Source organism: Copadichromis virginalis, linkage group LG7 (assembly GCF_057382275.1).
Source record: "Copadichromis virginalis isolate Kocher_CV1m ecotype Utaka linkage group LG7, C_Virginalis_male_GT1.1, whole genome shotgun sequence".
Classification (NCBI taxonomy): Eukaryota; Metazoa; Chordata; class Actinopteri; order Cichliformes; family Cichlidae; genus Copadichromis; species Copadichromis virginalis.
The window spans coordinates 29,524,760-29,547,736 of NC_140624.1; the positions used below are offsets into that span (position 1 = coordinate 29,524,760).

General features: G+C 41.9%; 1 protein-coding gene across 1 annotated transcript in view; it reads right to left on the reverse strand.

Moving 5' to 3' along the window:
* gfra2b (GDNF family receptor alpha 2b) overlaps positions 1–22,977 on the reverse strand; it is a 162,438-nt gene that overhangs the window by 75,776 nt on the left and 63,685 nt on the right. Inside the window, exon 3 of the mRNA XM_085462934.1 lies at positions 440–517. Coding sequence (XP_085319060.1) covers positions 440–517 — 78 coding nt within the window. The remainder of the gene's footprint in view (positions 1–439; positions 518–22,977) is intronic.

Below are 22,977 nucleotides of genomic sequence, written 5' to 3' on the forward strand. Positions count from 1 at the left end.
TATTTCATAATTTCATTAAGAGTAATCTGCAGGTTAATCAATAATGAAAATATAATAATTAGCTGCAGCCCTGAGCACATTTCCACCTCCACACTGATCCATGTGGGATGTCAACGATATGTGACAGCCTGTAATGAAAAGGAGCAGAGGTTATCTCTCTGCCCTCTGAATAATGAGCGCAGTATGTAGAGGCACAAACGCATTTTGGACGGAAAATAGGTTTTTATGAAAGAGCTGCTTCAGCTGCACGCTCTCTCACACGTCTGTAATTACAAAGACGCATTCATTCACGCACTCACAGATGGAGCGAGTGGCCCGAGTTTAATCAGCCCCTCCTCCACCCACACCAACCTAGATGAGTGTGTGTCCGTTGCTTCAGTCTGCTCCCACAAACATACACACACACACACACACAAACACACACACACAGTGGCGTTACCTGAGATGATGGAGGCATGTCTGAATTCCTCAGAGAAGTGGATCGGCTCGTATGGAGACGTCTCGTAAAACTCCTCCCCTGAGGAACAGAAAACAGAAACATGTTCAGTGTACAGTCCCAACCGTCTGTATCTACTCGCGCACGACCTTCAAAGGTCTCCTGTCTGTGCATGAAAACGTTTCTCAACCTCCAGAGCCAAAAACCCAAACCTGCAGTTCCTCTAACAACCAGCGCAGGCAGCAGTGAGTCCTCATGGACTCCCATGTTAACTCACCTGTTTAAATTGTATTGTGGTAACTTTGGTAAATCATCTGAACATTTGACCTGGTGTCAGTGTCAGACAAAATACTCACGATAGCCTTTAGTTTCACACAGAGAAGCAGAAGTGCTGTGGGGGCAGGGATAGCTCAGTAGGTAAAGTGGTCGCCCCATGATCGGAAGGTCGGCGGTTCGAATCCACTTAACGGCTACCCTGAGGTACCCCTGAGCAAGGTACCGTCCCTACACACTGCTCCCCGGGCGCCTGCTTAGTGGGCTGCCCACTGCTTCACTGAGTGAATGGGTCAAATGCAGAGAAAAAACAAGTAACTTCCCCATGGGGATCAATAAAGTATCCATTATTATTATTATTTAATGATACTGTATATATATTAAAAATACACAATAAACTTAACAGAAATGTTTGTATTAAGAAACATAAGTCCGCATGTATGATGAGCCTCTGAAGGTCTGACCTGAAGTATTTTACATTCAAACCAGAGTTTTACTGGAAGCAGTAACCATCAGAAATCACTGTGAGCAACAAAAACCACCACAGAGTGCCTTCTTACAGCTCATGGTGTTCCACAGGGCTCTGTCATTGATGTCAGTCAAAGAGGCTACGCCCCTTTGACTGACAGGTGGATGGTGACACAAGCAGCTGTAGCTGCTAGCTGTCTACTAGGACTCACCTGAACTCGACCTCTGGTCTGTGTTTGTGCTTTTGGAGCCTTTTGGAGCCTTTTTAATGACATCATGTGACCAATAATATGGCTGTGAAGTTACTGTACTAACTTCACAGGCAGGGATAGCTCAGTAGGTAGAGTGGTAGCCCCATGATCAGAAGGTCGGGGGTTCGATTCCCCTGAACAGCTACCCTAAGGTACCGTACCCTACACACTGCTCCCCGGGCGCCCAATGGCTGCCCACTGCTTCACTGAGTGAATGGGTTAAATGCAGAGAGGAATTTCCCTATGGGGATCAATAAAGTTCTCCTTCTAACAGAGCATCCACAAAGGCAGAGCTTCAATTTAGATGTTTTTTTTTTTTTTATACAATTAGGGGATGCAGACTATTAACCACACAAATATAGTCCAAAAACCCCAAAATGGCGACGGCTGAAACACTAAAACCTATGTGCAAAATTGCGTGCCTTTTTTTTTTAACACTGAGCCTGTTAAACATAAAAAAAAGCATGATCATTTGTCTCCTTTTTGAACATTGTGTTGTTTCAAGAATGAAAGAGAAATTTAATGTGAGAATTTGTTGTGGGAACAGTAAAAAAAGCTCCTATATGACAGTTATTTTCTCTTCTCGATTTTATCCCCAGTAATTTTTTCCTTTATGGGACTTCCACGCTGAGCCGAACCCGACTGTCATCCTTTCTCATGTTTCTAATTTTATTGGAGCTTTACCGCCAAAGGTTTCTGTTTGTCAGAGAACGCCGTGTTCACACGTCTAAAATGAAGCGAGGACGACAGACAAAAGAAACAGAGCGCTACAGAGAAGCCAGGCCTGCAGCACTGAGTCACACACTCAAACAGGAAAAGAGCTGGATCCGGATCATTCTGGAAACTTATCATCACTGCAGCTCATTTAAATCAGACAGAAAACAAACATGGCTGATTACAAAGCAATCTACGTATCACGCTTCCGAGAACATTCAGAGCAATTCAGCAGCAGTTTCAGTCCACAGGAGCACAGAAAACAACTGTTGACAGCAGCTTTGGTGTACCTGATCTTCTGGAATATAAACAATTTAAGGCTTAAACAAGCTACTGTGACATCATTCCACTTCTTGTTTCAGCTCTACAGCCGTTCACGCAGTCATCGTGCAGTGAAGCATGTGTGGAGCGTAGAGAAGCTTACAAGAATAAAAATAAATTATGTAAAAATAAAGTTGTGACTGATGTGACTCACACTGAAGTTTCTGAATTCAAAAATAAAGAATGAAGATGATGGACATCTTTGCTTTTTCTTCAGATGGTTTGAGCCGTCTTTTGGGAATACCCACAGAATTGGTAACCTGACAGCAGATGGACCGCTTGACAGAGGCACATCTGAACTCTTTCTTGGAAACTGACTGAAAACTACTGAGCACTGCGTCACTATGGTCAGCAGGTAATTGGATGAAACATCTGTCTCTCACAAATCAGTCACCTGGAACTGTTGAAAAGTTTTTTCTGGAGAAAACTATTTGCTGCTGTTCTCTACTCTCAGAAATCTGAAGGAACAGATGTAGTCGATACTGTCATGGTCCGCGGCCCGGCGTCCGAGGTGCTGATGGGATGCCCACTCCCGTGGGCGTGGCTGCTAACTCCACACCTGCATCCCATCCCGGGCGATCACCAAGTGGACTATTTAATCCTGCCCAGCCTGCTGCTCCACGCCAGTCCGTAGTCGTCCTTCTGCGGTAACGTACACCTGCGGGAAAGCCCTTATGTAAACCTATCCGTGTGAACTAACACTAACTCTGCCTTGTATACTCAGATCACAGCTCGGCGTGTTTGAGCCACCAGCCTGTCCACCTGCCTGTCCGGAATTTGGATCAAAATCAGCCCCAGCCGCCTCGACCTTTCTGAAGCTTCTCCCCACGGACCCTCACCCCTCCCTCCGGTTCCCTCGGCCCTGCTATCATCGTAAGACGCGTACTCTACTTCCCTTCGTATGCTGCCGTTTTCCCACACCCCAATAATCCTTTTTTCCTTTTTCTGTTTCAGCCTCCCACAGTCCCGCTCTCGGCGTTCCTGCGCGATTCACCTCCCGGTCCCTCGGTTTTTCTGGTTCCGTGCGTTTTTTCCCTTCTACCCTCCCGGGACACCCTCAGTTATAATAAAGTTTATTTTTTGTTCTCTCGTACCGCTGTGTGTGTGTGTTCTGCTCCTGGGTCCAGCTTGTGCCTGGAACTTCGGTTCATGACAGATACATATGCAAGGATGGTCTTCAACGACTACAGCTCGGCATTTAACACCATCATCCCCTCAAAACTTGCCACGAAGCTCGTCGACCTTGGGCTGGGAACACCGATCTGCAGATGGATTCTAAACTTCCTCACAAACAGGCCCCAGGTGGTGAGAGTTGGTAAACACACCTCCTCATCACTCATCCTAAACACAGGTACGCCACAGGGTTGTGTGCTTAGCCCCCTCCTATATTCCCTGTTCACACATGACTGTGTTGCTAAACACGTGTCCAACATCATCATCAAGTTTGCAGATGACACAACCATCGTAGGCCTCATCACAGGCAATGATGAGACGACCTATAGAGAGGAGGTGATGGCGCTGTACGAGTGGTGTCTGGAAAATAACCTGACTCTCAACATCAGCAAAACTAGAGAGATTTTAGTGGACTACCGGAAACGACCAGTCAGGGAACACCAGCCCAGCCACATCAACGGTGTCAAGGTCGAAAGGGTCAGCAGCTTCAAATTCCTTGGAGTCAACATCACTGAGGACTTCTCCTGGACCCTTCACACAGACACTGCTATCAGGAAAGCTCGCCAGCGGCTTTACTTACTGAGGAGGCTGAGGAAGTTTAGCATGAACGCCAACATCACCTACATTTTTACAGGTGTGCAATTGAGAGCTTGCTGACGAGCTGCATCACAGTTTGGTACGGAAGCTGCTCTGCCAGCAGCCGTAAATCACTACAGAGGGTGTTGAAGGCAGCACAGCACATCACTGGCACGAGGCTTCCTGCCATTCAGGACATTTATCTCCAGCGATGCCTCCGTAAAGCACACAGCAAGGACCACAGCCACCTCAGCTCTTCTCCTTGTTACCATCTGGCAGACGTTACAGGAGCCTGTCTGCTCGGACTGCAAGACTCAAAAACAGTTTCTACCATCAAGCCATACGACACCTCAACCACAACACTTAAACACACACAACACAGTCCACAGGACGCACTCAGAAGCTACCCTGCAGCTTCACAAGTACTCTGTTTAATCTGCACTGGTCACTCCACTTCATTGTTATTGATATTTATGTTTAAAAAGTGCAATACTGTAATTTTCTGCTGCTCATTCCTGTGCAATATCCCATCTGCCCCCCGTCATATTTCTTTTCAAGATTTTCTTATTTAATCACTAGTGTACATATATTAATATTTATAGATACATATATATTTAGTCATCTTTTCTCTTTTACCACGTCTCTCTAATATTTTGCTCTTTACTATTTTTCTATTTATTTATTTTTTATTACTTTATTTTATTTTATTATATTTTATTATATTTTCTTCTACTGTACCATGCTGCTGAGTGACTGCTGCTCGTCAAACACATTTCATTGCAATGTTGACCCTGTGCTAACTTGCATATGACAAATAAAACTGAAAACTGAACAAAAGCCTGTAGGTGTTCCTCAAGGGTCCGTTCTCGGGCCTCTTTATCTCCATGCTTGTTGCTTCATAAAGTCTCCTAACATCAGAGCTGAAGATATGACTGATATGGTATATGATATGGTGAAAATCTATATATGTGTTGTATATACATGGACAAACTAAAACACAACAATAAGATTCTGTACTCTCTACATCACAAAACTCTGTTTAACCCTTACATACTGTTCAGGTCAGACACATTTTGACCTTTGACAGCAGTAAAATACCCAAAATTTTATTATTTCAACCTGAAGTTTGATCACCTTTCTCATAGTGATCTAAAGGTCATATACATATATAGAGGTTATATACATTGAGCCTGTTCCGAATTGAAATTGACCAGTGTTTACCGAGACGTATTTTAGATCCACCCGTCTGAGTCAAATCAAGGAAAACAGTGATTTGGAATCTTTAATCTTGAGACCGGCACCAGCTGGACACGACCATGGTTACATTCTGCTGCGATATGAAACCCATTACTTCCTGTGGCTTGTGCTTCATATGAAAGGTTTACAGCTGCAGTGCAGATGGACACTCGTATGCCGTGACCATGGCGTGTTGTGGCAGACATTTTTGAGTGTAAAAGCACGCAGTACCCATAAAGACCACGGCTAAGGAAATGACAGAGCAGAGCGTTACAGGCCGCATTCGTCCCCTGTGCACCTGCAAACACAAGCACCGTGAGGAGTCACCTGAGCTGCCATTTCAGTGAGTGCAGGAAACACCAGTCAATCTCCCATCACTGCTCTGAGTGCTCAGGAAGCAGTTCGCAGCCAGTGTAAGTGAAAAGTGTTGATTAATGTTAAAGGAATATTGGTAATTATAGCTGGTGGTCATTAGGGTGTTTTGATAATGTAACAGTGAGGATATATATCTATTTATATCTACTGCTATGCTATGCTGATGATATTCAAATCTACCTCCACCTGACTGGGGATGTTTCATCTTCACTACATCCTCTGTTTGATTGTCTGAGCGATGTCAAAGACTGGTTATCATGTAACTTTCTTACTTTAAATGAAAAGAAGACAGAAATTATTGTTTTTGATAGAAATATGCCTCTGGGACAACTGACTGGCACATTCGGGCCTGTTGCTAACCACCTCACTGATGCTGCTAGGAATCTTGGAGTTTTCATGGATAGTTCCTTCAAACTAGATAAACAGGTCTCTACTGTGGTAAAAACCAGCTTTCACCAACTACGCCTAATTTCTAAGGCTAAACCTTACATACCACACAAAGATCTGGAGAAACTCATTCATGCTTTCATCACTTCAAGACTGGATTATTGTAATTCTCTCTACTTGGGCCTACAATCTTCTCTTCTTCAGCATTTGCAGCTGGTTCAAAATGCCGCAGCACGTCTCTTGACCGGCACTAGAAAGTACGATTCTATCACCCCTGTTCTGGCAAATTTACACTGGCTTCCTATTAAATACCGAATTGATTTTAAAATTTTATTGTCTACTTATAAAATTCTAAACAATATGGCACCTGACTACCTAGCTGATCTCCTCTGTCTGTATAGCCCTCAGAGAGCACTAAGATCATTGGGCCAACTGCTCTTAGTGCAACCTAGGTCTCGGCTGAAGACCAGAGGAGACCGTGCCTTTGCCGCTGCTGCACCCAGGTTATGGAATACTCTTCCTCTTCATATTCGCGCATCAGATTCCATTCAGTCTTTTAAATCACGTTTAAAAACGTATTTGTTTAACCTGGCATTCAAGGCGAATTAGGGTAATTTACATCTGGCTTTGCATTTAGATTATGTAATTATTTTATATTTTATTTATATCTGTAATTTATATTTTATATTGTGATTTTTATCTGTATCATGATTTTACTGGAAAGCACTTTGGTGTACTTCGGTCTTTAAAAATGTGCTATATAAAAAAATTTTGATTGATTGATTTTGATATTTTGTAACAATGCTTTTAATGGTTATATAGTAAATCCCAGCAGATCCAGGGTGTTGTTGCAACTATCAGTGAAATATGCTGAAGTGATTTTTGCTAACACAGGACCTGATATTGTTATTGAAACATGAATCATCAGTTAAAAAAGCCAGGCCTTCGTCAGGAACTGGAATTATTGTTTTTTTATCACTAAACAACAAATTAGAATCAAAAGGTCACTCACTCAAAGTCCAATACACAAAAATCTACACATCAGAGCTGCAGGTGAGCCGATTCATTTAACATCCACTTGAAGTGAAACGGTCCTCCTTCCCCCTTTAGAGCAGAGCAGGAGTGACAGGATTCCTGTCTCAGCCACATATGGAAATAATTTGTGGAATCGTTTATTTTCAGCAGGCGAGACGGTTTTAATTGTGTCTTCACAGGTCTGAGGAAAAAATCACTCAGACAGCTGCAGCTCGTCCACACGGCTGCTGCCAAAGTCATCAAACACACCAAGAAATTGGATCTATCCTTAAATAACTGCGTGTCACAGCACACATTCAAAATCCCTTCACCTCTTCATGCAGAGGCCCCCTCCTCTGCATGAAGAAGCAGGTCGCCCAGGAGAGGTCCGCTCAAGGTGAAGTGAATTTTATCTGCTGAAGCTCTCAGCTCCATTAACCTCTTCAGGCCCAGCAATGAAGTGGCCGTCTACGAGCACCGTCTCAGAAAATGATCGAAGATTTTTTTTTTTTAAATAAGTTTGGCAGATTCCTCAATAATATCACTGAGAATATTTTAGGCCTTTTTAGGCTGAAAGGTGCTGTCTGAGTAGGTGCAGGTACAGCTAACAGCTGATCATGGAGTCTGTCGACCAGCAAAAACCAAAGGAGACTTTCTTGTTTCCACTAAAGCTGATAAAGTTTTTATTGTTTTTTATGGAATGAGCTTTCCCCACCTCACTCCTCTCTCAGTAGTGTCTATACAACCTTCTCAAACTGTCATTTAGATTTTTGTGTGACTCATCCTCCTAGGACACTGTGCACCACTGCACAGCCGGATCCTGGAAAGACAGAGTTTCCCCACAGAGATCATCGAGTTTTACATCTGTTTTCATTCCTGAGTTTCTGCATTTGTGAGAATGCTCGGTCTCTCCTGACACGTCACTCCCATGTGCCATGTTTCAGCTGCTGTGAGAGCTTTGAGCAAAACCAGTATCTTTTCCTAAAACTAACGGAGCCATTTTTCATGCCTAACCCTTACTTGCAACAGAACATCCAAAACATGAATGGCACAAACAACCATGTGTGAAGGCTAACCCAGCGATGATCTACGTAAAATTATACTCTCACAGTTACTTTGCATAACTTTCAGATAAATTTACTTCCTGCCATAACTCTGCATCTGCCGTACATCTTTAATTTGCTGTAATGTTGGATAAAAAAATTGGAATTACAGAAAAAACTTGAGACTTTCTCTGAAGGGACCCCTGTTTCCTTTACAACATCATGACCAGTGCTGTGGTTGTGCTGTGCAGGGTCCATCAGAGATTCCCGTCATACTGTTGGTACAAACGCAGCACGGGAAACACTGAACGTTACGTCACGATGATCTGCAACACCATCAGCATCACTTTCTGCTGCAGAAATGCTCACAGAGCAGAGAACGAAACCCACAGACATTGAGAGTCTGAGAGTCCATACTGTTGGATCAGCAGGGAGGTTTGAGGGCCAGACCAACTCCTACTAAACTTCTTCACCTGAACTTTACACCTGTTAACAACCAGCTGTGACCAGCATCATTGAGACTGAATGACTTAACTCTGAAAACCTGTTCAGCTCCTGTTTCTGCCTCACAAGAACAAACAGCCTGCTACATCCTGGAGGGTTTTGGGGTTACTGAGTTCGGGGCTTTCCAGTTTGATCTTCCATCAGAGTCTGCTGCGCTGCTGCTGTTTCTCCATGGCTATGAAGCCCGCTAACTCAGGTCAGTGTTCTGCTAGCACACATTAACACTGACTCCACATTTTAATCGAATACATAGCTGCAGAGCACATTTTTCAGGTGTCAGGCCGCTGTGGAGGGAAACCTTAAGAAACAGTAACAAACAACTCCATCGACTCTCAGCGTGACTTTGAAACAGCGTGTTTGAATAGGAAGTAGAATCTGTCTGCTGCTTGTTGGAGGGTCTTTAGAGGAGGAAAGCAGAACAGCAGAAGCTCGATTTTCTAATCCTCAAATCAAATCAAATCAAATCACTTTTATTGTCACATCACATGTGCAGGTACATTGGTACAGCACATGTGAGTGAAATTCTTGTGTGCGAGCTTCACAAGCAACAGAGTTGTGCAAAATACAATAATGTAAACAAGCAAAATACAAGAATGGCTACATCTGAAACTAATAAATATATGTACAATATATAATAGTATATGCATTTCTGGATGTGTATACTAAATATTTTTCTGTGTGTGTGTGTGTGTGTGTGTGTGTGTGTGTGTGTGTGTGTGTGTGTGTGTGTGTGTGTGTGTACACATATTTTACAAATTAAATAGAGTAAACAATAAATAAATATATAAAATAAAATATACAGAGTGAGACATGTGCAAAACAGTGGCGTTACTGTCCTGACCCACTTTTAGCTTTTAATGCCTAAACCTAACCAAAGAAGACAAGTAAGGCTTCGCAGGGTCACACAGGCCTACAGGCGACTGAAGACGCCACGCCAACCTCACTTGACTAGGTAAAAGAAGCCTTTTCCAGCCAATGTGCGAGTCCTGCTGGATGTCACTGGGTAAACTGTTTATAAAGAGGACGCTGCATCGGAGGTTCATGGAGCTGGGATGACAGGAAGGACTACAAAGCAGAATGGTGGGTTCCTGGAACGTGTATTCCAGTTTGATCGAATTAAGTGGAACAAATTTCCTCTCAGTGTGAATCTGGTATTCTCATAAAAGATGGAAGAGGATTGCTGACTCCCCGTTTGAAGAATGTGGAGCGTTGCATGCTGCTGCGTGCATTAGCACATCCTATATATTTATACCTGAGCTTTAAGCTGCATGCTCTCTCCCACACAAAACATACAACATGACAGGCAATGAGGCGGGTGGGTTGTAATTATGCAAGCGCCTTTGTTTCCATCTGAACGTGTTGGGCTGTCAGCAAGTCTCCAGCAGCTGTTCCTTCACTGCAGCATATACATAACACTGTGCACTAACACCTCACAGACCGACCACCGCATGTGTCCTCAGTCAGGACAATCCAAACAGGAAGCTGGATCTCTGCTGCATCACAGCGCTGTTCTCCTCACTGCACACCTGTCTTTGTTAAAGAGACGTGTCCACATCAACCGGTGCTCGAAAGCTGAGCTGATTTCTTTATTAATGAGTTAATGATGGAAACGTAATCGGCAACAGAAGCCGTGGTTTCAGGCCTCTGCTAGCAGCTCTCACAGGTTCTTGTCACAGAAATGCTAACTGAAACCAAGAGGAAACAGCTTAAACACGTGTGTGTGTGTGTGTGTGTGTGTGTGTGTGTGTGTGTGTGTGTGTGTGTGTGTGTGTGTGTGTGTGTGCGCGATATCAGTGTGCTGCCTTTGACATATTACGTGATGTTTACATCCTGATGTTCCGCTGCTCAGCCTGCAGCAGCTGATATGAGCTCACCGGTGCCTGCAGCACACGGAGGCTAGAAGTCTGAGTGGAACCTGCTGAATTTAGTTATTTCTGTAGCTCAGAGTTGATTCTGAGCTACATAGAGCAGCACCAGCTCCACCTGTGCAGGTTCACACTCTGTTAACCTTAAAGTTGCCCATTCACTTCATACAGGAATCCTTAGGGATGGGAATTAATAACAGTGTAGCAAATCTGATTCTGTTATCAATATCAGTTATCAGTTCAATATCTTATTAAAAATTAATCACATGCCACATGCTCAAATGCATGCATGCTGGAGGTATTTCTCCTCTTTTTTATGATCAGTTTTAGGGTCATTACTCAAAAAAGTAATTATTGCACATATTATACGGAATACTTTTCTTAAAAGTAATGCAGTACATTACTTAATTACACCCAGGATAAAGACATTTGTTACACTACTTGTTACGTTACTTTCATGTTACTCTGTAAAATAATCTGAAACACACTGTCTCATTATCACCAATCAACAATATAAACCTACAGACTACAGCCCCACACACCAACACAAATCCCTGACCTAATGAGGACACACGTGATCTTTCTCTTAGTGTTTAGGTATGAACACAAAGCCGATAACACAAAACAAAGATGAAAAGGCTAAACTCAGCTTCACCATCACTCTGGGTTCTTGGCTAGCTTAGCATTACCATGCTGTCTGTGCAGGTGCTTGCGAAGAGCCGAAGTTGTGCTAACAGTATAATGCAGTCTCCACTTTACAATTGCACTCTCATTCTTTTGTGCAATAAAAATAAAAGTAATGTTCACTATTTTCCTCACACACGAACTGAAATCAGCTGACCGTAGTGAGAGTGCAAGAACGGATAAGTGGGAAAACTGATGATTGCAAGGAATTGGACTACTGGGAACCGTTCGCTACAACTACCGGTTCTCGATTCCCATCCCTAGGAATTCTTTTACAGACTTAACTGTTCCAGTTTTCACCATCGTCCTCGTTATCATACAAATCAAACTACTTCTATTTAGACTACTCTAAAACAATAAGCATGTCGCGAACTTTGAACTTTAATTGCATTGTGTGGTGGTCCTGATGAGGGAAACTCTGCTTTTTTAATGATGCATGTGTGTTTGAGCAACATTGTCTCAGGACCAACCCTAATCAGGAACCGGTGCCCAGGGCAGCTCCTGATCTCGCCAGGACCTCATCTGGCAGGTGGGCTTAACGAGACTTCCAGTGAGTGACTCATGTGAGGCTGTGTCAGGTGCATCATCCCCTCTTCTACATACAGCAGGTATGATACTCCTCGCATCATGTCGCTTGGGTCACGTGTGCACGTTCTCAGTCCGCAGCAGGACGGTGCTTCCTGCCCTATGATCATTCCTGAAACACTGACCTAACCGCTGCTCGCCACAAACACTGAGTGTGATGTTGACATGCGAGCTTAGCAACACAGCCGCCGATCAAAGAGCTTTCATCCTGCAGTTGAAGCGGACAGCGGCTGATTCCGTGAAATGTCATATTCAGCCAGCCCTCAGATGCAGGGCTGGGTGAATGTGACATTTCACGGCGTGCTGAACCAGGACCTCCAAACCACCGGCTCCCGTTCTTCTTCTGCTGCTGTTTTGTTTACAGGTCTGCACTGAGCCCGGAAACCTCAGCGGCTGATTTACTGCCGCATTAATGCTGAATCCCCCCCACAATTGTTTTCCACCCGCGAGCATTCGTCTGGCATTTAGCAGCACCGCGCCCTCCTGCCATGCCGCTGGCACCGCTCCTGCCTGTAGTTACAGAGCTGAGATCATCACATCCCGCCGAGTTTCAACTAATTTACTCTCACAGAGTAAAATGATAGTTTGAGAGAGACAAACCGAGCTGCTGCAACAATAAACAGAGGGAAACACTCCCGCGCCTCACCTGCCCATCTGATCTCGTTTCATGTGCCGAGGCTTTGACACCAGATGCTCGCTGTGTTCATGAGGAAATAAGAGAAATGCTGACTCCCGTACGGGAAGGATTTCTGATCCGGCAGCCTCTGTAAATAAATGCTGCCTATTTCTGTCCACAGATTGGTACTGAGAGCAGATGAAAGGAGAGAGTGCCGCTGTGTGTCTGCAATTACTGCCACGAGCGGCTTTTGCATCCTAAAAATGCATTTTTACAAAGAAACAGCAGAGAAAAGGTCACTGTGACCGGATAACCAACTCTGTTAATGATGTGAGGAAGAGAAGCTGGAAACGTAGGGCAAAACCAAAAAATATTCCCATATTTAAATCAACCACCACAAAACTCCAGTTACTCCACCATTGTGGTGTAGCTCACCTCCATCAGGGTGTTGTCATTCTAGAGTAGCTTTGCATGATTCTGGGAGGGGGTGCAGTTCCTCAGAAGCCTCTGTGACATCACACAGACCCGAGCAGAAAAAAAACTTAATAAACGGAGTGTTTAGAGCATTTACATGGATCACTGCACACACACTGAAAACAATTAACTGAATCAATGAAACAAAAAACTCGTTAAACAGTAAAAATATGAGTCTGAATAATTATATTTGGTTTTATGAGCATATCTAAAGCATCACTGAGTTAGCTGATATAATCTCAGAGTGTGCACGGCTCGGTTTGATGTCTTAATGACTCTTTACCAGGTCATAGCTATTGCTCACCTTTAATAAAAGAGGAAAGGAGTTGAGCTCAGGTTTGGACCTTGTAAACAATTTGTCTGTCCTTGCTCTCACACAGCTTTATATATTCTAATTGTCATTCTTCCCATTTTTCACTGGACCTGCTGCAAACAGAGCAACGTACACTGAAATAAAAAGCGAGCTTCCGAGCAAGCAGATGCGCAGCAGCCTTAAAGCAAGCCAACAAATACATGCAGTGACCTTAAGATTAAAAAGGCGGCGTAATGAGCGGTTACGGAGCGCTGACATCATTTTAATGCACGTCCTCATTTAAATTTTCCGCTCAGCCATACGGTTAATGATAACACAGCGACTGTCTCCACCTGAAGGTTAATTATCAGCAACATGTTCCTGAATGATGAGCCACCTCGAAACCAGGAGAGTGTGTCAGGAGCAGAGGAAGTGGAATCATATTCTAATGAAGACAGTGTGTGTGTGTGTGTGTGTGTGTGTGTGTGTGTGTGTGTAAACAGAGCAGCCCACAGGCACACACACCTGCAGTGGCATGCACATGTCCAATGACTGCCTGTACAGATTATGAATACCTGGTGTGAGCTGCAGTACGTCGTACTGACTAATGTAAATACTCTCATAGGATCAACACCTTGTAGTTTCAAGCAGACGAGACTTTTCGTTTGTGTTACGCTCAGCAGAACTTCCACACGTTTCCTGTGAGTCTTTGTTTCTGCTCGGGTTCTACACAATTCAAATGTCTGTTTTCTTCACTTCAACAAACTGTCAGGGTTCCTGGGTCATTGACCCAGTATTTTCAGTTCATGTTGGCTGTTTATCTTCTGTATGTTCCACTTCCTGTTGTATTGTGTTAGCCTTACTCTGTGTGCATTATGTTCTAGTTCTCTTCCCATTTATCATTAGTTCATTATGTTCAGCTGTTCACTCACCTGTCTCTAATCACTCATCATTCAGCCTGTGTACTTAAGTCCCTCAGTTTCATCAGTTCAGTGTCGTGTCACTGATGCTGTCACTGCTGTCTATTCCACGTGTTTGCCTTTCAGTTCAGTCATTCAGTCAGTCAGCCAGCCAGCCTGCCTGCCTTCTTCCCCGTTCTGTTCATCCTGCCACTCCAATAAACACCTTAATTCTCACCACGAGTCCAGCGTTTGGGTCCCTCTTCTCCACATCCACACAGCAACTCCTGACACAAACTACTGCAAAAATGAAGCACGGATTCATTTGCCCAGGAGCTATGGACAAAGGAAGTTTTGAGATAGAATATTTTGGTAAGCTTAGTTTTTGTTATAGCATCCCCTCGAATTTTCTTTTTTTTTTTTTTTTTTTTTTTTTTTTTTTTGGGATACACGGAAGGGGATGCATTGCTTACGTTTTTTTTTTTGTCACGGTTACACACGGGTAGGGGGGTGGGGGGTGAGGGTTGGGACCCATATCTCGACTGTACGAATATGGAAAATACGAGAATTAAGCCGCCCTAAAGTATACAAATGCAAGATAATGGAAAGGTAAAAAATGTGGATTTAACTTTTTGTACTTGGAATGTAAAGGGTGTAAATGAACCTGTTAAAAGAGGCAAAGTTTTATCGTACTTGAAATCTCTTAACGTGGATATTATTTTTTTACAAGAAACTCACTTGAAAAATGCGGCTCACAATAAACTTAAATGTAGATGGATAAATCAGGTGTACTACTCAACACTTTCCGCCAAAACTAGAGGGGTAGCTATCTTAATCAAGAAAGATACCCCGTTCAAACATAACTCCACTATAGTTGATAAGAATGGGAGATATGTATTAGTGACTGGGGAGCTGCATACTACTCCAATTATTCTACTGAATGTCTATGGGCCCAACTATGACGATCCAGAATTCTATAGAAAGGTCTTCAGCTTAATTCCGGATATACCCAACAGTAATTTAATAATTGGAGGTGACTTTAACCTAGTATTAGACCCATATTTGGATAAATCCTTGTCCAAAAAAATCACACCGTGTAAAAGCAGTAATTTTATTAAAACATATATGAAGAATATGAATATCTGTGATGCGTGGAGAATTTTAAATCCATCAGGCAGAGAGTATTCTTTCCACTCCCACGTACACAATAGTTATTCAAGGATTGATTATTTTTTGGTGGATGGAAAAATGCTCCCCCTAATTCGAAATGCAACCTATCATAATATTATTATCTCTGATCACTGCCCCGTTACTTGCTCCTTTGCACTTAGTAACCCCATTAAAACATACAGAAATTGGAGATTTGACCCACAATTACTGAACGATTTAGAATTTAAACAATATATAAACTCTCAGATGTCTTTATTCTTTGATATAAACGATAATGCTGAGACCTCTCCAGATATACTATGGGAAACGTTTAAAGCTTATATCAGGGGGTTTATAATATCATATCAAGCGTCACGGAACAAAAGGAATAAATTAGAACAGCTAAATTTAGAAAAAAGAATCCACGAACTGGACGTCAATAATGCAATGGCTCCTTCTTTAGATAAGTATAATACTATTTGTGCACTAAAATATAAACTAAACCAAATATTATCTATTAATATTAATAGAACTTTCACTTTTGTGAGACAGAACTATTTTGAATTTGGGGATAAACCCCATAAGTTGCTAGCCAGACAACTAAAGAAACTAGAAAATGATAGAGCGATTCATAAAATCAGAACAAGTAACGGAAATCTGGTCACATCACACAAAGATATTAACGATAACTTTAGACAGTTTTATGAATCCCTCTATACTTCTCATCCCACTGCAGGGCCTAATGAAATGCAGGAATTTTTAGATAAATGTGATCTTCCTGTGTTAGACCAGACAAATGCCAATATTTTGAACGCTAAGATCACAATTGAAGAAATTACAAAATCCATCGGATTACTAAAAAACAACAAGAGTCCAGGCCCTGATGGGTTAGGGAATGAGTTTTATAAATACTTTAAGATCAAATTAAGTCCATATCTATTTAAATTATATAACCATGCATACAAAATGAGCACTCTACCTCCAACATTGAATGAAGCAACTATTATAGTACTTCCAAAAAAAGGCAAAGCACCGGAGGAAGTGGGATCATATAGACCTATTTCTCTATTAAATTCTGATCAAAAAATTCTGGCTAAAATACTAGCGAGTAGACTTAATACAGTAATAGATAAATTGGTGCATTCAGACCAAACAGGTTTCATTCCAAACAGGAGTTCTTTTAATAATCTTCGACGTCTATTTAATATAATCTATTCCCCCAAGGTACAACAGGACCTACTTATACTTAGCTTGGATGCCGAAAAGGCATTCGATCATGTGGAGTGGTCCTACCTCTTTGCAGTCCTAGAAAAATTTCAACTGGGACAAGATTTCATATCTTGGATAAAACTACTTTATAATAATCCTACAGCCAGAATTCTTACAAATCAGACATTATCAACTCAGTTTAAACTCAGCAGAGGTACAAGACAAGGATGCGCTCTTAGTCCATTATTATTTGCCTTGGCTTTGGAACCCTTAGCACAGACAATTCGAACCCATATGAATATACACGGTTATGATACAACATACACTTCTAATTCTATATCGCTCTATGCTGACGACATATTATTATACATAACAAAACCATTAATATCCCTCCCAGCAATTCTCTCCGTGATTGATAAATTCAGTACTTTCGCAGGCTACAAGATTAACTGGGGAAAAAGCGAAATACTGCCCATTAAATTAGAGAATAAACAATGGCTTACATCTCTCCCATTTAAAATATCCTATGAAAAAATCACTTACTTGGGCATTACAATACCAAAAAAATACAGCTCCCTAATGAAAGAGAATTTTCTTCCCTTACTGGAGAAACTTAAAAATAACATTCAGTACTGGAGGACACTTCCTATTTCTTTAATAGGGAGAGTGAATTCAATAAGAATGGTATTCCTCCCGCAGTATTTGTATCTGGTTCAAAACATCCCAATTTTCTTGCCCAAATCTTTTTTTAAAAAGATGGACGCCATCATTATGCCATTTATATGGAATTACAAAACACATAGAATAAAAAAAGACCACCTATGCAAACATAGATCCCTTGGTGGACTTACACTACCTAACTTTATGTACTACTACTGGGCATCAAATTTAAGAATAATTTCCCTTCTATTGGATGACACAGCAATACTCCCTAACGGCTTACAGATGGAGCGGGAGGATTGCCTTCCTTACTGTGTTGGTGGAATACTACTCTCTCCTATTCTTTTGACAAACTCATATTACAATTCGAATCCAGTGATTTATAATACCGTACAAATTTGGAGACAAATAATTAAGCACTTCAAATTGAAAAAACTATCAATGTGTACATCTATTACAGCTAACCCCTCTTTCCTTCCATCATGTGTAGACGGAGCTTTCAATATATGGCAGGAATTGGGAATTTGTAAATTAAAAGATTTATACCTAAATGATACTTTTATGTCATTCCAACATTTAAAAGATAGATTTGGATTGCCTCACAGTCATTTTTTTAGATATCTTCAACTAAGAGACTATATCCGTACATACCTGCCACAATTTGAAAACATATCGTCCGATCCTTTGGACAGATGTCTTAGTGATGGAAGGGGGTTTGAACAGAGAATTTCATTATTTTATAATTCAATACAGGAGATGAGTATACCTTCAACTACTTCAATCAAAGAGGAGTGGGAAAAAGATTTTGGGACTCTCCTATCAGAAGATTTCTGGCAGGAGGCCTTACACAACATAAATACGCCTTTTATTAATTCCCGTCACTGTTTAATTCAGTACAAAATTATACACAGATTACACTATTCAAGGGAAAAACTTCACAAAATGTATCCAGAGTGTTCCCCCCTCTGTGAAAAATGCAAGATACACTATGGAAATCTGTTACACTGTTTTGCACTATGTCCAAGGCTTCAGGGTTTTTGGTATGATATTTTTACTTATATGTCTAATATTTTTAAAAGTAAGATTGAACCAAATCCGACAGTAATCATCTTTGGGATTTCCAACGAAACACAAAATTTACAACACTCTCAAAAAAGGTTTATGGCATATGCTTTGATTATTGCAAAGAAATTGATCCTGCAGCTTTGGAAAGGCAATGAGACTCCTGTATTAAAAATGTGGCTTACTGAACTTATAAACACTCTTCACCTTGAAAAAATAAGATATAGTATGAATGACAATGTAAAAGAGTTTGAATTAATCTGGCACCCTTTACTTATATACCTTGGGAAAATATAAAACTTTGTTTACTTGTTTCTCTTCCCTTTTGCCGACAGCCGGGGTATTGGGACCCCTTATGGGTGACTGCGGGTTTTTTTTTTTTTTTGTTTGTTTTTTTTTTTTTTTGTTGGTGTTGTTTAATTATTTGCCTTGTTAGTTTAGAGGAAAAAAGGAGCATAAGCTATGTTATGTCAATTTGTAAAAACTACAATCATGATACTTGCTCTCAATAAAAATATTTGAAACAAAAATGAAGCACGGATTCCTCAAACTACAGCTGTATAATTAAACTCACTGCATAAAAACAGTACTTTTACAATTAGAACAGATATCGCTTGACTGACTCCGCCCCTAATTCCTTAGAGCAACCTAAGATTGCATCAACTCCCTGTTGCTTTACCATTTAATGCTGGAAGGCAACCCGTCTCCCTTAAAGCAGATGACTTGTAAGCTGGAGAGGAAATGGCAAAAAGTCAGAGCTCTGTTGAGCCAACCATTCCTTTATCGTTAACTAGTAAAGACTTCATGAACTTCTTCACAAGTAAAATTGTAACCATTAGAGAACAAATTACAGATGTAACATTATCTAATGATATTCATTTAGTCTTTTTCTCCAACTGATCTTTCTAAGTTTTTTTCAGTAATTAGTTCCTCAAAACCATCAATGTGTCTTTTAGACTAGGGTTGGGGGATTGGACGAATATATCGACTATCGTTTTTACAAGGGCGATTTATTTATTTATTTGCCCATCAGTAAGTTTGCTAACAATGATGGAGCTAATAGAAGCAGTCAACAGAAAAAAAAAAATAGCGCTGTTTTAACAGCACCCTCTTTCATCTGTGAGCAAATGCACCCTCCTCAGAGTGCGCCCAAATGCTTGTTGATGGAGCTGCAGAAGCTAGTGATCGCCGCATACTCAGCCGGATGGTGGACACGTACATGCTCATGCAAATTAGTTGCGTTTGAGTACTTTGCTCGCACTATACGTCTGGACAAGTGACACAACGCTTTGGTTACATCCTTAGGTTTACCTCTTTCATCTGGTTTAGAGCCAAAGAAATCCCAAAATGGTGACTTCATATTGTTTAGTCAGCGTTAACACACCGTCATCACGACTAGCACGTTTAACAATTAACCCATCTGGAGCGCAGACTGAGTCAAAATCCTTGAAATGTCTCTGTCAACGCATTTCAGGCAGTTTGTCCAAAGTTTGTTCATTCTGCGCTCCAGATGAGATTATTGTACTGACGATTTTCAGTTGGAAAATGTTTACATATCGCCCAACCCTATTTCAGACACCATTCCTACAAGACTGCTCAAAGAAGTCCTACCATTAATTAATGCTTCAATCTTAAATATGATAAATCTATCTCTAATAATCGTACCACAGGCCTTCAAGCTGGCAATAGTACTGGGCGATATGAGGAAAATCTAATATCATGATATGACAGACAAATGTTATTTTCAACCATATAGTGCCTAAAGTTGCACTTATTCAAATTGACCATTCAATGTTTTCGACTTTGTATACTAAAATTCTGAATGAATTGAAATGTTTTATTGAACCATCAGCTGCACACAGAGGTTTTCCACGAATGACAATACTGTGACAGTGAGTCTCTGTCTGTGGTCAACATTAGACCTTCAACAAACACAATATCACAGCGACAAAAAAGGACATTAAGCAAGAATTCACGAGACAAAATAAAACAACTGAAATTGAAAAGGTGCTCTTTGTGCTTATAACATATAAAAATTGTAATATAAAAAATGTGATGACCAAGAACAGTAGAATGGGAGGGAGAGCCTTCAGTTTTCAGGCCCCTCTTCTGTGGAACCAGCTTCCAGTTTGGATTCAGGAGACAGACACTATCTCTACTTTCAAGATTAGGCTTCAAACTTTCCTTTTTAATAAAGCATATAGTTAGGGCTGGATCAGGTGACCGTGAATCCTCCCTTAGTTATGCTGCAATAGGTGTAGGCTGCCAGGGGATACCCATGATGCACTGAGTGTTTCGTTTTCACTCACTATGTGTTTATACATCTCTGCATGTAATTATAAGTTATTATTAATCTCTGGCTCTCTTCCACAGCGTGTCTTTGTCCTGTCTTCTTCCCCCAACTGTCTGCCCCTCCTGAGCCTGGCACTGCTGGAGGTTTCTTGCTGTTAAAAGGGAGTTTTTCCTTCCTACTGTCACCAAAGCGCTTATTCTGTTTGTTGTGGTATCTCTGTATTGGGTATAATGTAAGGGTATTTACCTTACAATATAAAGCATCTTGAGGCAACTGCTGCTGTGATTTGGTGCGATATAAATAAAATTGAATTGAAGTAATGGATGTTTGGATGCAGATGTTTTGAATCACTCTGAGTGCTGAAAGGCTCTAGTGTGAACTGCACTGCTGTTTTCAGATGCATGCGTGTCTAACCCCGCCCCCATAACTTAGTTAGTGACAGCCTGATGATGATGAGGAGTGATGGCGGTACAAGGACTCTGTCAGCAGCTGGTCTGATGAGCTGTGGCTCCTGTGTGAAGCTGCACGCCTGCTTCTTGTCCAGCCTGTGCGTGTGTGTATGTAATACGCTGATTTTGAAGAATCTCAAAGTGCTTAGTTGCACTCCTCCCTGCTACTCCTCTCTCCTTTCACTCCCCCTGTTTAATTATTCTTGACAAGAGGGAGAGCGTGTCCACCCTCTGCAGCTACCATCGCCGCCACACATCTTCTACTTTCTGTCAAACGCTTCATCTATAGTACTCCGGCATCAACTCGCTGCCTCTTCATTGTGGGTCCTGTCATCAGCTGCTGCATGAAAACACGAATAATTACTATCATTCACAGCTAACGGCCATCTAAACAGCCGCTGGACTCTCAACCCTCAGACTAAACTCTGAGCCTGAAGCTGGAGGGCCCTCACCCTCAGCAGCTGGCGGATGCCCCCTGTCAGTCTGTAAGGTACAGTGGGGCAAAAAAGTATTTAATCAGCCACTGATTGTGCAAGTTCCCCCACTTAAAATGATGACAGAGGTCAGTAATTTGCACCAGAGGTACACGTCAACTGTGAGAGACAGAATGTGAAAAAAAAGAAATCCATGAATCCACATGGTAGGATTTGTAAAGAATTTATTCGTAAATCAGGGTGGAAAATAAGTATTTGGTCAATAACAAAAATACAACTCAATACTTTGTAACATAACCTTTGTTGGCAATAACAGAGGTCAAACGTTTACTATAGGTCTTTACCAGGTTTGCACACACAGTAGCTGGTATTTTGGCCCATTCCTCCATGCAGATCTTCTCGAGAGCAGTGATGTTTTGGGGCTGTCGCCGAGCAACACGGACTTTCAACTCCCGCCACAGATTTTCTATGGGGTTGAGGTCTGGAGACTGGCTAGGCCACTCCAGGACTTTCAAATGCTTCTTACGGAGCCACTCCTTTGTTGCCCGGGCGGTGTGTTTTGGATCATTGTCATGTTGGAAGACCCAGCCTCGTTTCATCTTCAAAGTTCTCACTGATGGAAGGAGGTTTTGGCTCAAAATCTCACGATACATGGCCCCATTCATTCTGTCCTTAACACGGATCAGTCGTCCTGTCCCCTTGGCAGAAAAACAGCCCCATAGCATGATGTTTCCACCCCCATGCTTCACAGTAGGTATGGTGTTCTTGGGATGCAACTCAGTATTCGTCTTCCTCCAAACACGACGAGTTGAGTTTATACCAAAAAGTTCTACTTTGGTTTCATCTGACCACATGACATTCTCCCAATCCTCTGCTGTATCATCCATGTGCTCTCTGGCAAACTTCAGACGGGCCTGGACATGCACTGGCTTCAGCAGCGGAACACGTCTGGCACTGCGGGATTTGATTCCCTGCCGTTGTAGTGTGTTACTGATGGTGACCTTTGTTACTTTGGTCCCAGCTCTCTGCAGGTCATTCACCAGGTCCCCCCGTGTGGTTCTGGGATCTTTGCTCACCGTTCTCATGATCATTTTGACCCCACGGGATGAGATCTTGCGTGGAGCCCCAGATGGAGGGAGATTATCAGTGGTCTTGTATGTCTTCCATTTTCTGATGATTGCTCCCACAGTTGATTTTTTCACACCAAGCTGCTTGCCTATTGTAGATTCACTCTTCCCAGTCTGGTGCAGGTCTACAATACTTTTCCTGGTGTCCTTCGAAAGCTCTTTGGTCTTGGCCATGGCGGAGTTTGGAGTCTGACTGTTTGAGGCTGTGGACAGGTGTCTTTTATACAGATGATGAGTTCAAACAGGTGCCATTCATACAGGTAACGAGTGGGGGACAGAAAAGCTTCTTACAGAAGACGTTACAGGTCTGTGAGAGCCAGAGATTTTCCTTGTTTGAGGTGACCAAATACTTATTTTCCACCCTAACTTACGAATAAATTCTTTACAAATCCTACCATGTGAATTCAT